The sequence below is a fragment of the Papilio xuthus genome, unplaced genomic scaffold (assembly GCF_000836235.2).
Source record: "Papilio xuthus unplaced genomic scaffold, Pxut_1.1 DF828780.1, whole genome shotgun sequence".
NCBI classification, from domain to species: domain Eukaryota; kingdom Metazoa; phylum Arthropoda; class Insecta; order Lepidoptera; family Papilionidae; genus Papilio; species Papilio xuthus.
Window position 1 is genome coordinate 4,641,540 of NW_013529869.1, and position 16,819 is coordinate 4,658,358.

The 16,819-nt window shown below is 36.3% G+C and overlaps 3 protein-coding genes across 4 annotated transcripts; 1 reads left to right on the top strand and 2 right to left on the bottom strand.

Moving 5' to 3' along the window:
- Positions 1-25: 25 nt before the first annotated feature.
- pea (ATP-dependent RNA helicase pea) lies at positions 26-6,142 on the bottom strand. The gene is made up of 13 exons (XM_013326842.1): positions 5,945-6,142; positions 4,728-5,533; positions 4,463-4,624; positions 4,229-4,333; positions 3,951-4,097; positions 3,359-3,871; positions 2,975-3,222; positions 2,159-2,825; positions 1,797-1,937; positions 1,362-1,514; positions 745-1,070; positions 383-562; positions 26-305 (listed from the first exon to the last, which is right to left on the bottom strand). Exons 1-13 carry the CDS (start codon positions 6,036-6,038, stop codon positions 83-85), a joined length of 3,765 nt encoding a protein of 1,254 aa, XP_013182296.1. The 5' UTR covers positions 6,039-6,142; the 3' UTR covers positions 26-82.
- A 444-nt stretch (positions 6,143-6,586) lies between these two features.
- MED9 (mediator complex subunit 9) lies at positions 6,587-7,372 on the top strand. Its single transcript, XM_013326582.1, has 3 exons — positions 6,587-6,858; positions 6,934-7,039; positions 7,129-7,372. The coding sequence occupies exons 1-3, from the start codon at positions 6,755-6,757 to the stop codon at positions 7,276-7,278; spliced, it is 360 nt and encodes a 119-aa protein (XP_013182036.1). The 5' UTR covers positions 6,587-6,754; the 3' UTR covers positions 7,279-7,372.
- A 1,250-nt stretch (positions 7,373-8,622) lies between these two features.
- Positions 8,623-16,294, bottom strand: GTPBP1 (GTP-binding protein 1). Of its 2 annotated transcripts, none has more exons than XM_013326956.1 (14): positions 16,185-16,294; positions 15,823-15,975; positions 15,277-15,388; positions 14,400-14,574; positions 13,614-13,792; positions 12,967-13,130; positions 12,706-12,828; positions 12,294-12,409; positions 11,792-11,936; positions 11,247-11,429; positions 10,607-10,742; positions 10,317-10,450; positions 9,974-10,111; positions 8,623-9,570 (listed from the first exon to the last, which is right to left on the bottom strand). In XM_013326956.1, exons 2-14 carry the CDS (start codon positions 15,919-15,921, stop codon positions 9,415-9,417), a joined length of 1,860 nt encoding a protein of 619 aa, XP_013182410.1. In that variant the 5' UTR covers positions 15,922-15,975; positions 16,185-16,294; the 3' UTR covers positions 8,623-9,414. The 2 variants fall into 2 exon arrangements, with proteins under 2 accessions (XP_013182410.1, XP_013182409.1); XM_013326955.1 differs by having other exon boundaries at positions 15,823-16,013.
- Positions 16,295-16,819: the final 525 nt, after the last annotated feature.

Consider the following 16,819-nt stretch of genomic DNA (forward strand, 5'->3'; position numbering starts at 1 on the left):
AATATAAAAAAGTATTACTATTATTTCCCATATTTTTATTTTCTTTAACATTTCATTCATTCACATAAAACGAGTAGATAATTTAATTCCTTCTTCTTCTGACTCTTGATATTCTCCAGGCGTTGGGTTCTTCGTACTTGTTGTAAAGAGGTTCAAGTCTCTGGTTCTTCTTGAACTTGGAAAGTTTGGTCGGGTCGGAGAATTTGAAGAAGGCCGGAGCAAACTCGACAAGCCACTTCGGATCTATCGTTGTCACTTCACGCATGTACTCTTTCGTTGTTTGAACCAATTCATGGTAAATTACCCTGTAATTAAAAATAATATTAATACACAGCAAAATATAAAATTTCAAATTACATAGTCAACGTTAATCACATCATACCATTCAGGTTGTCTGTTGAATAGTGCACTTGAAGGGTGGATGTAGACAACTTGACTGTCAACAAGAGTCCTGTAACCCTCCTGCGGGTCTTTCTTGGCGGCGTTCCGGAAGAACCCTGAGCAAATGGTCTTCTGAATGCGTACTGTGTTCTTCCCTGCCGACACCACATCTAGCTTGTGTCTGTAACAAAAAATAGAAAGCATTGATTTGAAACTATTAACAATAAGCAAAAAGAGTAATGTTATATTTTGGTGAGGAATTTCGTACAGAAGATACAGATTCCTAGGCGCACAGATTTCTGGTACTTTAGCCTAGTTTCTTGTCTTTTTTTAATAATTTGCTGCCTCTTATTAACCACTAACCTGTCCATGATGCCCAGCAACTGTTTTCTGACATCCTGCGCTCGCTTCAATGTCCTTATCTGAACGAAGTTCTCGTAGCACCATGCATTGGAGAACTTGTTGTTCCTCCAGCTGTTGTAGACCGCGAGGAGGGTCAGGTGGTCGCCTTCTGGCTGGTTGAACTTGGCCTTCTTCTGGTCAGCCAGCGCCTGCTTGTCTTTGGGCCGGTAGAATACGTTCTGGACGCTCAGCATTGATACGATTGTTAAGATCTCGTCTGAACATTGCAGTGCTACCGACATGATGAGAATTTTCGATAGGTTCGGCTCTAAGGGGAATTCGGCCATCTGAAAATGTTATGATAATAAATATTTTAATCTGCCAACTTCACAACAACGTGACAACTTTAACCTTTGTCATTTCCTTCATTTCTCACTAATATTATAAAAGCGAATGACTAGATGGATAGATGGGTCCTTGTTAGAAGGTTTCTCCAAAACGGCTGCACAGATCTGATTGACATTTGGTATAGATGTAGAACACTGCCTGAAAGAACACATGTCTGGAGAATAGTGAGACCATAACATATGTCAAAAAAGTGTCTTGAAATATAAAACTGGACTGTCTATTTAATTTACCCTCCGGCCAAGCCTGGTGAGTAATCCCTCGGAGTCGAGTGCGGAGAGCGAGTGCAGCTGCTCCAGTGCCATGATAAGGGACTCTACGGGCGGCGCGTCCATGAAGTCGAAGTGCAGCAGATCGTTTATACCCATTGTCTTCAGCTGTAGCACCTGCAGATGATACACAAAATTAGATGAAGTGCACCTAAAGTAATTTTACGGGTTCGATTTTCTACCACTATATGGTTAGACCGTATTTTATGTGGACCTAATTTAATACAAATTTACGTAAAGACATATTTTTAAATACAGAAAAATGAACAAACATGACTGCACACTTAAAACTGAAAATCAGGTCAGGTCGATATGGGTGTCGATAGAGCATTGAAGAGCCCACAAGTCCTATTTTTTCGTCTCTAATTTGTAGTTCTTGGTGTAGTTTGGTATACTTACGGTGGTGGCGAGGTTGGTACGCTGTATCTCTGGTACGGGTGTGGGCAACATCTCGTCCCGGTAGGCGCGCTCCGTGTACAGCCTGTAGCACTTGCCGGGGCCGGTGCGCCCCGCACGACCCGCGCGCTGCTTCGCCGCTGCCTGATAACAAAAACATTTTATAAACACGCCGACAGCTACCTAGATTGATTAATTTAGAAAAAAAAAAATAGCTTCCTTATAAGTAGTAAGCTACAAACATTGGTTAATGAATTATATTTTTTTCCTTCTAGAAGAGTTAAGGATGCTATTTTTTTACTACGAAATTGCTTCTAAATTACAATTCAAAGTAAATATGGTGGGTTATTCAAAAAAATAAATACCTGTGAAATTGGTGTGACCACCAAAGAGTCCATTCCCGTCTTCGAGTTGTACACCTTCTGCTTCACAAATCCAGGGTCCACCACATAGTATATGCCGTCAATAGTCAGTGATGTTTCAGCTATGTTGGTGGCTATGACCACCTTCCTAGAGCCTGGAGGTGCTGGTTCGAATATTCTTGTCTGCATTTCTGAAGGTAGCGCTGAATAAACTGGTAAGATGATCAGTTCTGGTACATCAGGACCTAATGACTTCATGCGTTCGTACAAAATCTCACAAGCTGTGTCAATTTCTTCTTGACCCGTCAAGAACAACAGAATATCTCCTGGAGGTTCTCTTAAATGAATTTGCATGACTGTTATTAGTGATGCATCCAAGTAATCAGTCTCTGGTTCTTTAGTGTACAGAACTTCGACTGGGAACGTTCTTCCGGGTATTGTAAAGATGGGCGCTTCAAAGAAATATTGTGAGAATTTGACAGCATCCAATGTGGCTGAGGTGACAATGAGTTTTAACTCAGGTCTCTTCTGCACCGCTTGCTTGAGCAGACCGAACAGGACGTCGGTGTGAATGGTCCGCTCGTGAGCCTCGTCCAGCATAATCACTGAGTAACTCTTCAGGTCTAAATCCATCAGACACTCTCGGAGCAACATACCGTCTGTCATGTACCTGTAATGTAATATTTAAATTACAGATCTAGGTCTAAACATCTTAAATACATCAATAAACTCGTATATTTTAAAGAAACATATATTTAGGGACTTTGAACTATAAAAATGAAATTTCTAGACACCGTTTATGACCTAAACAATACTTACTTAATAATTGTCTCAGGACTGGTACAATCTTCAAATCGTATGGTATATCCGACTTCCTGCCCGAGCCGACAGCCGAACTCCTCGGCGACGCGTTTGGCGACAGACATGGCGGCGACACGACGCGGCTGCGTGCACGCCACCTTGCCGCGCGCCGCCAGCCCGCACGCCGCCACGTACTGCGTCATCTGCGTCGTCTTACCTGAACCTGTCTCGCCGATCACTATCAAGATCTGGTTGTCTGCTACCGCCTGAGAAAAAAAAACAATTTCATCTTTATATGGACCAAGTTTTAAATAACATTATATGGTCAAAAGTTTGGTCAACCACAAAAAATCTGTTTAAGGTTATTAAATAATAGTAGTGAATTAATGGAAAAAATCTTACTTTGATTAATTCATCCTTCAACTTGTAAATAGGTAACGATTGTCTCTGTTCCAATAGTGATAGATTAGTCTTTTTGCCAAAAGACGACTTTTTCCCGCCAATAACATGTTTCTTCCACTCGGGTAGATCCTGTGGAGTTATTCCTGAACCTCTCATATTCGCTGCCAGGGCTCGCCCATCAGCCTCCGGCAGTGGATCTATCCAGTTTTTATTGAGCCCAGTTGGTAAACTTTCCATTTCTTGTTCTCTTTGCAACATCTTCTGTTCTCTTCTCTCTTTTGCTAGAGCGGACTGCATCATTGCGGCCTGTGCCAGTGAGCCGTCAGGGTTCTTGACTATCCTAACTGGCGACAAGTCGTGAAGTGCACGACCATGACCTTGTAAGAATGGAGGTTCCTCTTCCACTAACTCTATTTCTATATCAGCTTCTCCGTCTTCGTCTTTTGGTAGCAGACCTGTTTCCTCATCAAAGTCAGGTAATTCGCTTTTATCGATTACACCAGATGATATCATCTAGAATTTGAAAACAATTATAAAACATTACAAATTTATAAATTTAATGACAAAATATTTAAAAATTTAAGTATGTTACCTGTTTGATCTCCCATCGTTCAGGACTAGAGATTCTTGTCACACGCTTACGGCTGGAATCTTCATCTGGATCCAGATTACCTTGCAGCCCTGCCAGTACTGTAGCAGCAGGGGCTGGCCTGTCGGGGTTCCGCCCCTCTCGTTCTGCCTGCAATATTTTAATTATCGTTAAAGGTAAATTGCACCTTTTAACACTATACTTACTTATTTACAAAATACTAAATTATTAAAAAAAAAATTAAGTATACAGAGCATCAATAGCCTAAGTAAAAGAATCACCTCCAAATGTGCATGTGATGTCGGATTCAGATCTTTTCCAGTTTCTTGACATACATCCTTAATAGTTAGTGACACTTTTTGGCCAGTTATTGACAGCACTTTCACCTGAAAAGAGATAATATAATAATCAAAAAGCTACTACTAAAAAGATAAACAGTTATGTCTATGAGTCCTTTGTAAGTCAACTTGCATTGATATTTTATTAAGAATTAAAAAAAAGTATGATAAATTTACCTTAACTTTATCACCCCTGGAAACAACATCAGAGACATTGGTAACTCTGCCCTCAGCACGTAACTGTGAGATGTGCACCAAGCCCTCCCATCTCTTTCTCAAACCTTCCATTTGTACAAAACAACCAAATGGAACTATATTTGCCACTCTCCCGTTATATATCTTAAAAAATATAATACATTTTAGAATACATATTCACTCTGCATTTTATTAACAACTATAAACCATAAATTTAATTGATGTAAAAACATAAAATGAAATATACCTTTCCTGGTTCGGGATCATCACTCATTTCAACTTCAGGACTTTTCTTTTTTCTTCTTTCAAAGTCTCTTAACCTATAATTATCTTCTCTGTGTCTCTCACGTGAATGAGACCTAGATTTGGATCTTTTACCTCTGGACTTTGATCTTCTTCCTCGGGATCTTGACCTCCTACCTCTGGACCTTGATCTCCTATTCCTGTCCCGAGACCTTGACCTTCGACGATGACGACTTCTGGACCGTCTTCTTCTGTCTTTATCACGGTCTCTACTTCTATTCCTACGATCAGGAGTTTTACTTCTTCTGTCCCTACTTCTACTACGTTTTCTATTTCTCTCACGAGATCTGTCCCTTTTGACTTTACTGTCAGTGTGGTCCTTGATGAGATCTTTCTTTTCTTCTTTCTTGAGATTTAAATTAGAAGGCGCTAATGCTTCTAATTCTGCCATGGCTTGGTCTATCACATTACCACTAGATTCTTTTACTTTTACTTCTTCTTTAAATAAATCCTTATTCGTTATTCTCTCATTTTTTATCTTTTTGTCATCTTCATCACTACTCTCATCTGATGAAAATACCGGCGGTTTCTCATTAGGAATTGCTAATCCAGGAAACTTAGAAGCCAGTGTTTTAGAACCTGATATATTTTTTATATTTTCATCTGACAAACTGGCTGGCTTCATATGCTGTATAATGCGAAGCAAATTTGTCATAAATGAATCTGAAAATTCAGCCCCATTCTTAATGAGAGATATCTTAAAATCATCAAATGTTGGATTTTTCTCTGCCAAGTCAATGATAAATTCAGCTGAAAAGCAAAAAATCATAAAATTTACTATGTAATTTGATTTGTTAACAACACAGAAGTACTAAGGTAATATCAAATGAAACTATTTATTCTTGTGACCTTATTATAACCTGATAAATGTATTATGTACATACATATTGCCCACTATAGAGTTGGATTTGTGTAAAACTAAATTACGTAGAACTCATGCGGAATAAGCATAGCATAAACATTCTTTAATGTATACATTAAGTTGAAAAATATCCTAATGCTTTGGGTAATTTTAAATGCTAGGATTACAAAAAGCATGATGCATTATGATTTAGGAGATTGTATCTCTGTCCTCAAAAAGTAGTTTAACTCAATGAAAACTATTTTAACTGGGTAATATATATGATAACATTGATTTTGATAGTAAGTAATGAGACTCACCTAGATCTTTGTCATTTAGTCCTAAATGGTTATCCAATTCTGTACAAATTTTAGAAACTAAAGAGAGATGTTCTAATTTTGCAACTTCATTCATTGTGGAAACTTATACTTAATTGAACTATACTAAAAAATCAAATTGTAGCCAATATTTGCTAATATTTATAGGATTGCAGTTTTACATCTATTTGACAAGTATTATCTGACTGCAAGCCAAAGAGTATATAAAATATGCTGCAAGCATCAAACTTGTTTTTTTTTTAATTTTATGACCTGGTAACATAGACCTTTAGGTCATATCTTATTTGGAAAATGTTCATTACTTTGGATTCACTTCATTTCACTTAAATTCTTCGTTTAATTTTTTTGAATCATATTTTTTATATAATTATAAAGGGGTTTATAAGATGTTGGGTCTTATAATCAAACTTGAAGTTGTTATTTTCTTCACAGAGCAGAGCTCTGAATTCCTTGACCTTTTTGAATAAAGCAGAATGCAAAACAGATTATTTTACCGTCGCCAAAATTAATAATGCATTTTGATCTTGGCTTGATTTGCTTTTCCTAATCTTTTTTTTAAATTTTCTATTTGTTTTTAAACTGTTTTGGTTTTTGTTGTCTGTGAATTTGACTTTGACAGTGACATTAACCGATAAATAAGTTGTTATATCTCTTAATTTAGTTATTTATTGTACTACATAAAAATATAATAAAAATAAATAAGATTTGAGTTTTAAAGAGTCGTTTATAAACTTTCTAGGCAAGTCCTTTATCTTTTTCATTAAATTTGTTTAACAATTCTGAGTACCTCTAATGGAGAACAGCTCGGAAATTTCGGATCCTAATAACTTTAGCCCTCTTACCGTTCAGGATGTAGACGTAGACTTTTTACCGATTGTTTACGAAATCATACGAAGGTATTTTTGTATAGATTTATTTTTAGATATCTTATCTCGTCACTGTACATTTACAGCCAAATTTTTATGTTTTAGTATCGAGCGGGATTTCCACGACAACTCTGCTAAAGCACGCGAATCCCAGGACTGCAGTCAAAAAGTATTGGAATTGCAAAAAAAGTTTGACATTGCAAGATCTCAGGTATGTATTATATCATAATTATGTTTGATGCTTTGAAAAATTACAAGGTAATTTGAACAATGAAATACATAAATATTTACCATTTTCAGATAAAACGACTACCTGGTATTGACTACAACAAACAAGACCAATTGAAGCAATTTGAAATTCTTAGAACTCAGCTGCGACTAAAGCGAGAGTTACTGCAAAAATATAGGAACATGTGCTCATTTGAAACATCATTCAAATCAATAATATAAAATGCCACTCCGAGCTTTGCTTAAATATTTAGCCAATAATGAACGCCTAGTGCAACGGCTTGCTGATTCATATCCAGTGAGAAGAGCTGCACAATTAGCTATCTCAGTGTTCTACAGAGGTAAAGAAAAGGTATCTGAAATGGATCCACAAAAGGTCAACATTTTGTTATCATTTTTCAGAAGATTCAGTCAACATTTAAGAGAAGGAATAGAAGATGCTAAAAAACAAATAAAGAAATAGGACAATAATTATGGCCAGTTTTGATTTTTATTGTAGTCAATAAATTATGAATTTTTAATTGTTTTTTTTTAATTATACAAATGCAATATTAATTTTCCTTTACACATTGTTATGTTTAGTATTTACATGATATTTAGTTTGTGGCATATTACTGTAGCATTCTGTGTGAAAACTAAAAATTTGTTGAGAGTTTATATTTACTGTCGCCCGCGACTCCGTCCATGCGGGACTAAAAATAGATGTTGGCTGATTCTCAGACCTACTCAATATGCTCACAAAATTTCATGAGAATTGGTCATGCCGTTTCAGAGGTGTATGGGAACGAAAATTATGACACGAGAATTTTATATATAAGATGAAGAAATAAAAGACTCATATTTTTAGCTAATTTAATTTGAAAATTGTCATTAAAATAACTTCTCGCTTAACCTAGACAATCACATTACAATGGTACAAAAAACAAATACTGAAGTAAAGTCGCAACCACCATATCATAAGTTTTTGTAGTCCTAGAAGTTATGTTAAGTGAAGACGCCACTGTAAAATAGTACAGCCATCTGATTGGCTGACAGCTTGACAGTAGAATATGACAGCTGTCATTGAAATTTTCCCAACTGTACAGAAGATTTCATCAGACTATTCTATTGTTGCATTTAATATGATATTGTGGCGATTAGTATGCAGAAATTAATTATCATGTTTGATGTGCGAAAGAACAATTTGTAAAAAAACATTTATTGAAACAAAATTAAAATGTACAATTCTGTACTCAATTAATAATCAGTAATCACTTTTAAACGCAGTATTGGCTTTTGACGTTGTTTAACAATGTACAAATATAATAAAGACAAGCCAATTTCTATTAAATCATTATATCCAATCTATTAACAAAAAAAAAACTCTTCAATAAACCAAAAACATTTTAAGCAAAACCAATATATATTTTTCATAAACTTGAATAAAATACAAACTTTTTTATTTATTGTCAACATAGAATTTTTTTCTTTTGAATAAAGTAAATTATATATTTTTTTTATAATAATTAAACGAAACAGATTCTTCACAACACACTGATATGCTAGAAAAAATATTGATGGTATATTTTATATTGAAAATATAAAAATTGTAAACTTATTGTTAAGATTTCAAAAATACTTGAAAATTTCGACTTACTCTTAATAAAAATCGGATAAAATGTTTGAGCTAAATTTACTAGCGACAAGTTTCTATCGATTTAAGTATGTAAATATGACGTACTGTAAAATGTACCGACGGCAACAAAATAAGTAGAAAATATTACACTAATTTTTAGATAAAATATGGTGCTATCCGATTGAAAAAAAAAGAAAAAATTTTGGACTATAAAAATATGAGTGCATACCCTATATGTATAATTTATTAGAAGTCGAAAAAATATGTAACAACCACACACACCTACTAACTAAACAGCAACCTACGGCCTTGTACTTACAACAGACTTTGTTTACAACTTCGCCAGACATTCAGCTGGCATTCATTACAAGCCTCCGAGTATTTATTTTGTCTATGGTACAGTAGTTATTATTAAAAATATCTACTCTTTAATTCATTGTTAAATGGACAAATAATTTTAAATCACAAAATATTTTCAAGATTTTTGTTCCTCTGAGATTTGCTTTAAGTATTTTAAATTTGGAAATAAATTGTTACATATTTTTCACTTTGCAGGCGGATCGAAATACTTTTTTTATTATTTTTTTTTAAATAGAAGAAAAATATTTTATGACAAAGATATATTTTTAAAGGTTAAGACATATCTAGTTATACTTTTGAATGTTGTCAGCGATGTCTGGCTCACGATGCTTAATTAGCATGGAGGGCGGGGGTATGGTATGTGGGGGGGGGAGGGGGATAGTTCAGTTGGCGGGCACGGCGGGGTGCGAGGGTTGGCCGGGCTTGTCGTGTCGCTTGCGTGGCCGCCGCCCGCCGCCACCTGCGCCCGCCCCGCGCTTGTCTGCCTGCACCTCAAACGGCGAGTCCGCTGCTGTCACGTCCGTGTCCTTATCTTGTTGCTGTCGGTGGGAAGTAAACACAACATTTTTTATATAGCTGTCGCCCGCGACTCCGTCCGTAACAAATTAAAAAAAAAGTTAACAATTAGAATATGTGTTCTTCCAGACTATGATCTATGCCATCTATGCCAATTTCCAGCGAGATCCATCCAGTCGTTTCGGAGATACTTTCAAACATCCATCGATCCATTCATCTAAAAATTCGCATTTATAATATTTAGTAAGATGTAACCGTGACTGACTCTCCTTGATTGCTGATAAGGCAACATTAGATAGGTTGGAAGATTAATTGCTACCCAAGAAATTATTCTCGACAACACAATATGTTATAACCAACTAAAAAGAAGTGTCAGTCGCACATAGAATTCGTCGAGTGTATTAGACTAGTATACGTTGTACTAACGTCGTGATCGTTGTGCCTGCGCTGCGCGGAGTGTGCATGTATGTCGTGCTTGTGTCGTGCGGGCGGCGCGCGGCTGGCAGACACCGGCTCCGGCCGCAGCACGTTGCCCACAGCTTTCGTGCGACCCTCGCGGAACACCTGCACCATCACACACACACATAACAGCATTTTTAAACGCACTAATAATAAAAAGTCAACATTAGTAAAAAAAAAGTCGTGAGTTTATGGTCACTTTGACCGTATTATTTTTCATATTTCATTTATTTTTCAGAGCCAAACATATTTAAATTAAAGACATGAGCAGTGTATATAGAAGTGTAAGGTGTAAATATAGTATGTTTACCATGCGCTGGCCATGCTTGAGGTACTCTGGGTGCTTGATGAAGCGGAAGCGCACAAGCGCCTTGTCTCCAGTGCGCAGACAGTCGCGCGACATTGACAGGATCGATGCAGTCTGACGGATGCTGCCGCAGTGCACTGATCACAAACATACATGCATACATTTTCTTTACTTATCATTTGTCTGTGACATATACAAGATGGATTTCTCTTGCTGTAATAATTTTAGCTCGCTATTAACACAGTTTTAGATGAAAAAAGTTAGGTTCGAAAAACATTTTGCCCAATATGTACCCATGGCCTGGTATCTGGAGGAGATGGTGGTGGGGTGATGCAGCACGAGGATCTCGCCCTCGAACTGCCAGCACGCCTGAGGGTTCAGCGCCGGAGACACCATCACCATGCCCTTGCGGATCTGAGACCGCTTTATCTGTTACATTCAAATGAATTATTTATAATTTATTTATACAGTTGCATAATAATAAGAAATAGGTCACCCTTTCATTTTCTTTGTCAATATTATGTTAATACAAGTGTTTTGGAAGTAAAATTTCATGGTTATATTTACTTATTTGCAATGTATTGATACATTTTTGAGTATGAATCTACTATTTTTTTGATTGTGAATTACATATGACCCGGAATGTTTATATATTTTTAGGAGTTTTTGGTACATCCTTATATGTGATCTATGAAGTCCCCATGGACACCGCATTTGTAAAAAATCAAGGTCAAAGGGTAACAATGAGTTTACGTGTTTTTCGGACAAACGGTAAGTTTAGTCAAAAAGTAAAAAAAAAATTAAAACGAGCCATCGTTTTCGAGATATTCTTACCAATTTTTAGCTCTATACGAATTATCGTAGTTTGATATTTTAATTAATTTAGGTTATTATTGATGGGGCTAGCAGACTACGGGTGTGTGTGAGTGTTACCTTCTTGAGTGCGAAGCTGGCGGTCTGTCCGCCGCGCACCTCCGGGACGGGCATGCGCTTGCGGTGTATGCCGCGCACCGCGACCGGCGCGAAGCGGCCCAGCGCGTCCGGACCCAGCAGCAGCGTGTCGTTCAGCCGGATAGTGCCCGCCAGCGTCGTGCCCGACACCACCGTGCCCACACCCTGACGTTCATTTAACAGGTAATCTTTCATATATGATGATCTTTGAATAATTCATTCCTGAATGTCGTGTTTGTCTTGGATCTCAACCTCAACCATGGCTCTTAATCTAAATGTTTCCAACCCCCACCAATTTGTCCAAGTCATCTTGGATGTTCAAGGTCATCAGCGCAATGCCTAGTACCCTCCACCCGCTATAAGTAACATTGTGTTGCTACGTAGCGATTTATATGATATTCCCAGATTTATATATATGTATTTCAAAACCTCAATATAATTGATTAAATAGATAAATAAAAATGAAACATTATAAGAATCGTGTTGAAGAAAACAATACAAGGCAATAGAAGAATGCGGAGACTCACAGGGACGGAGTAGGTGTCGTCAATCTGGAACTCTGCGGGCTTGTCGTCGTGCGCCGGCATGCGCGTCTTCAGCAGGTTGAGGAACATCGTCAGCAGCTGCAGGTTCTCGCCTGTCACGTTCGACACTTGGAATATTGGACATAACCTGCAGTAACGCAATACATTTATATATATCAAACAATATATTCAATCAATATGTCAGTTTGTAAGATAAAAAAATATATATTGAATATTACTGTAAATCTGTTTGCTTGTCTGTCGGTTGACTTTTAATTGCATACAGGAGACATTTTTTTAAATATCACACTAACGAAATGAGCGAATAAGCGAATGAAAATTGGTTGGAAGCAGGGACAAGAAAATAGTAGTCTAAATTAAATCGCGCGACTAGTCGTGCCAGTGGAAAAAGGGTATAAATACTTGAAACCCAATATTCTCGTGGATGGGTTCAATTTTACTTTTGTAAATAAATGAAACTTGAATAGAACACTTTGAATATTACCTCTGCGATACAAAGTTGGTGGCGCTAACGATGACGTCATCCTTCGTCTTCACCATGACGGGCACCTTCCTGCATCCAGATGACTTTAGAATCCTGATCAGCATCTTCAAGTTATCCTGTTAAACCAACACAGTATTTATTACTATTGAACGTCATATAACTCAAGACATTTTTTAAAATATTCACGGTCTTTTTTATTACCAGAAAAAAATTAAGTAATTGACATTTAAATAGTTTTTTTTACTCAAAGATGATATTTAATGCTTGTATTTAACAGATTTATAGTATTTTATTGTATTTTGTAAGATTTATCAAAAGATTAAACACTGAGATTATTTTGTTATGTACATTGAAATATTGCTAATATATTGTTGTTTGTCATATTTACATATGTGTGATGTATATAACGTACCTGCAGCACATTGGGCGGGCACATGTCTATCTTGGTGACGACGACGAACACGGGCACGGACAGCGCCAGCGCCAGTCCGAGGTGCTCCTTCGTCATGCCAACTATACCCGCGTTAGCTCCAATCTAACAGTTATACATCGTTCATTTTACAAAATCATTCTAATTAACATAAATGGTCCTTCGAGCAGGATTCTAAAAATATCTAAAACCCTGCTTAAAATTATACACAAATTTATTTCAAATCACTTATAAATAATGTACCATAAGCATGCCGAAATCCGGCGCGTGTCCGGTCATGCCGAAGACGGTTGTCTTGAGGTATCGCTCGTGTCCCGCCAAGTCGATGAACGTTATCACCTTGGAGGACTTCTCACAGATCTTCACCCAGTCCAGGGTACCGTGGTCTGGCTTGTTCACCACGTTACCTGCACAAGGTCGAAGCAAAATTCAACCATTAAACATCGAGAATACTTTCCAATAGATTGACCGATAATTTGATTAAGGTTAAAGCAGCACAGTGTAATAACGCAATGGACATGGTGAATATAGCATTCGTTGCGTTATATTCGGCTCGTTCGCGTACCGATACGTGTTGCCGGTCCAAAGGTCTGACATCGACGGACGTCCCCTCTCTCCGGAATGTACTTATGGCGTGTACTTTCGAGACAAACAACACTACATTTATGCATACGCTACAGTGAATATCTAGGTCGAAAGTGAACATGGATATCATCATCAGCTCACTATACCTCACTGAGAGGCTCCGAGCCTAAACTAAGTAAAAGTTACTAGGTTAACTAGTGTGGCCCAGTGTGGGTCGACTTCACACATACATTTTGAATATGTTCACATATATGTGCAGACATCATGAAGTTTTCCTTCACCATACTTAGATATGTCAAATGTACCCATGCTGTCGAAGCCGAGGATGTCATTTCCGACGGAGCTGGTCCTCCCGCTCTCCAGTTCGTGCTTGTGCCGGAAGAGTCGCTGACGCGCGTGTCCTCGCCCATTGTCCAGCTCGCCGTGCGTCAGGACACCCAGCAGTGTTGACTTGCCCGCGTCTACGTTACCCACAACCGCTACCCTGGAGAGTTCCTAACAATTATTTTATGAAAGTTCGCAGACCCACCAAGACTATTAGATGATATTGTCTGCGAATGAAATATTTCTGCTAAATATTTGAAGATATTAAGAAAGTGTAATTATAATGAGAATAGAATACAAATGCAGTGGCTATTTTTTTATTTTAAGAAATACCCTATGACACTTATTAACATTATCAATGTAATTGCTTAATTAAGTAATCAGTGCAACTTTATACTTACATCATAATTTATTGATAACAAACTTGTTTAAAAAGTTAAGTAACAAATTTCTTATATTTACAAATTTAAAATAAATATATTTTATCGAAATCAACTTAATTCATTACAAGTTATTGGTAATATAAAAATTACTGGTCATAAGAACATGATATTTACGATTTTCAAAAAAAAAAAAATTAGTATCATTTTATTTATATATAATATAAACCAGTATTGTTAAATATATGCATAAGTCTTATCAACAAAAATTTATGTTTATCCGTCAAACACATCTGTTTGTGTTATTATCACTTTAATACATAGCATTTGCAAACAATACGGTATCTACATTAGCGGCTTAGCTGCCTTAAGATATCTTAAACTGACCGTATCTCCATAAAGTCGGTATGATCCAGCTCAGTCCTTAGCAGGTACTGTCCTACGAGGCCGGTGCCACAATCCCAACGGCGCAGTTCCACGCAGGAGATGCGCTCACCGCTTACCAGAGACTGTAGCGTTGCAACAGACGCACTGTATTCATCCTCCGACAAACCTTTGCCATCTAATAAAGTTTACACAATATGACTACTTTTTCCAAATGGTGTCCTCAATCATCCAGTGTAAAGTTGCAAAATAAATAATTATATGTAAACTAACATGTATTATTGTGATTTCTAATGTAATTTCATTGAAGATTTTTTTTTCTATACAAAGTTTTCCCTCCTTACTCTACTTTAGATCTTTAGGGGTGACTTTTTAAAAATATTTGTTTAGAAATTGTAAATTGGTTGTAAACATTTGAGAATTCATTGTAAAGTAAGACAGTGAATCACATTTATTCAAAACTTTTTATAATACATTCACATCAAGCACAAACTTTATTAACAAATCATTGCATCATTATTAAATGGGTAATTCTCACGAAATCTTGAAATTCCTGTCCTAGCAGTTTTACAATAAACCTAAACAATTTAGGATGTTTTTTTTGAAAAGAACATTATCATGGCTAAAATATATTCATAAATTTGTTCAAAACTGATTTATTTTGGGGTCCACAATATTTTTCACTTCTAGAAGCATAAGTAGTACAAATTTAAGAGAATAAAAACATGAATTAATTCAAATATTTGTCATTAATCTATTGATAGGTAATTTTGGGATTTTATGAGAATTATCCAAATGAATCACATCTCGATATATTGAAAATTAATTTATGTGTATTTTCCTTATATAGTTAATCTCATAGGAAACTGTTTAAACCTACCTTCGCCCTGTCCAATATCATATATGATTTCTCCATTTCCAGCTTCCATCCTTTCTAGGAGTTGCTTCCTTAGCAGGTCATATTCATCAGCTGTTGGACTTACCAGTATCATCTACAAATATATTTTTATTTAGAAATAATTGCCATTAAAATCACTGGATGGGGAATTTGGACAAAAGGCTTTTGATCCGTAGGACAATATTGGCCAATAAAGAAATTTAATTTACCTTCAAGTGAGAATATGTGCATTATAAGGCTTAGATTTTGGATTAAACTAACATAAATAAAAAAATAAGTGTTGCATACAATGGATGTGGTTGTACAATAATGCAGAAAAATTTCATCATACAATATAATATATTATGAAATTTTGGTACATATCTTGTGCAATATTTATCATTAAGCAATTTTACGATACAGTTTTATATTTTTAAGAATAAATAATTATTTTGCAAATGCAATTATTTTAATCGAGTTACGGCTTTTAAAATTTGGCGGCATAAATGAGCGGGAATATTTTTATTAAGATGAAATAGAAAAACTCACCTTTCCCCTAATGCTTGAGTAGTCAGTTTCGCTCTCTGCAAAGCCCTCTGCCTCTGACAGTGGACTTCCATCCACGGGCGAATCCATTATTTTATCCATATCTATGTTATATTGTTTGTTCACTTGTAGACGAAGATTCACACCATTATGTTACTAAAAACATTAAACGGCACAGCTCTATAGAAGTTTCGCTAAAATGAAAAATTTACTTTTTGTATCACGACAATAATACTACACTGTAAAAATCTCAATTCCCGTAAATTCCCAGGTCTTTTGCAAATAATATTTTTTAACACAATATTTCACTAAATACATGTAGTATGGCCAAAATATTACTGCTTGGAGAAATTGAATACACTTACATTATAACTACAGTCAAGTTATCTTCAAATTATCCAACTGGTATAGAAAAGTAAATAACTATATATGATGTAGAAGAAAATAAAACAGATGGACAGATGAAATGCCAATTGCCAACTTTTTGACAACTCAGCTTGAGCGAGTCTTTGGCGCAACTTTTTTCTTATTTTAACGGCTTAGTCCCATGTATTTCTGCCATAAAAAAACGGGTAAAATAAGAACCACCGTTATTTCATATCCTACTTGCTACTTTTATTTTATTTACTTAATGTGAGTTTTTGTGTTTAGCAAGAATTCATAGTTATTATTACAGCTGTACCCACCTCCGGTCATAAGGATTGAAGTATATTTATAAAGGTATTATATAATTATTGACAAATATAATGAATGATCTAAATCCCTGACTGTATTAGGCGCTTAGGCGCCCATACTATGCCGTGCCATCCAACTCATACTTGAACGGGTGTCCAACACAACAATAGGGCTGGCTTGGGCCTGGCCATTTCTTAAAAATACGAAATAATATACAGTGCTAAAAGAATTGCTAATGAAACAGAAGAAAAAAGGCGGGTACGATTGCTAAAGATGGCAGCTTATTCTGCTAGGAGACGAGCACTGAAGAAAGCTGTCAATTCTA

Coding starts and splice junctions, on each gene's coding strand:
- pea (XM_013326842.1), bottom strand. CDS start 6,038: ATGAATGAAGTTGCAAAATTAGAACATCTCTCTTTAGTTTCTAAAATT. Junction 4,334..4,462: donor CCAGGGGTGATAAAGTTAAG/GTAAATTTATCA, acceptor ATCTCTTTTCAG/GTGAAAGTGCTGTCAATAAC. Junction 3,872..3,950: donor AACGATGGGAGATCAAACAG/GTAACATACTTA, acceptor TTCAAATTCTAG/ATGATATCATCTGGTGTAAT.
- MED9 (XM_013326582.1), top strand. CDS start 6,755: ATGGAGAACAGCTCGGAAATTTCGGATCCTAATAACTTTAGCCCTCTT. Junction 6,859..6,933: donor GTTTACGAAATCATACGAAG/GTATTTTTGTAT, acceptor TTTATGTTTTAG/TATCGAGCGGGATTTCCACG. Junction 7,040..7,128: donor TTGACATTGCAAGATCTCAG/GTATGTATTATA, acceptor TACCATTTTCAG/ATAAAACGACTACCTGGTAT.
- GTPBP1 (XM_013326956.1), bottom strand. CDS start 15,921: ATGGATAAAATAATGGATTCGCCCGTGGATGGAAGTCCACTGTCAGAG. Junction 13,131..13,613: donor CCTCGGCTTCGACAGCATGG/GTACATTTGACA, acceptor GACCTTGTGCAG/GTAACGTGGTGAACAAGCCA. Junction 10,743..11,246: donor CCAGCTTCGCACTCAAGAAG/GTAACACTCACA, acceptor TGAATGTAACAG/ATAAAGCGGTCTCAGATCCG.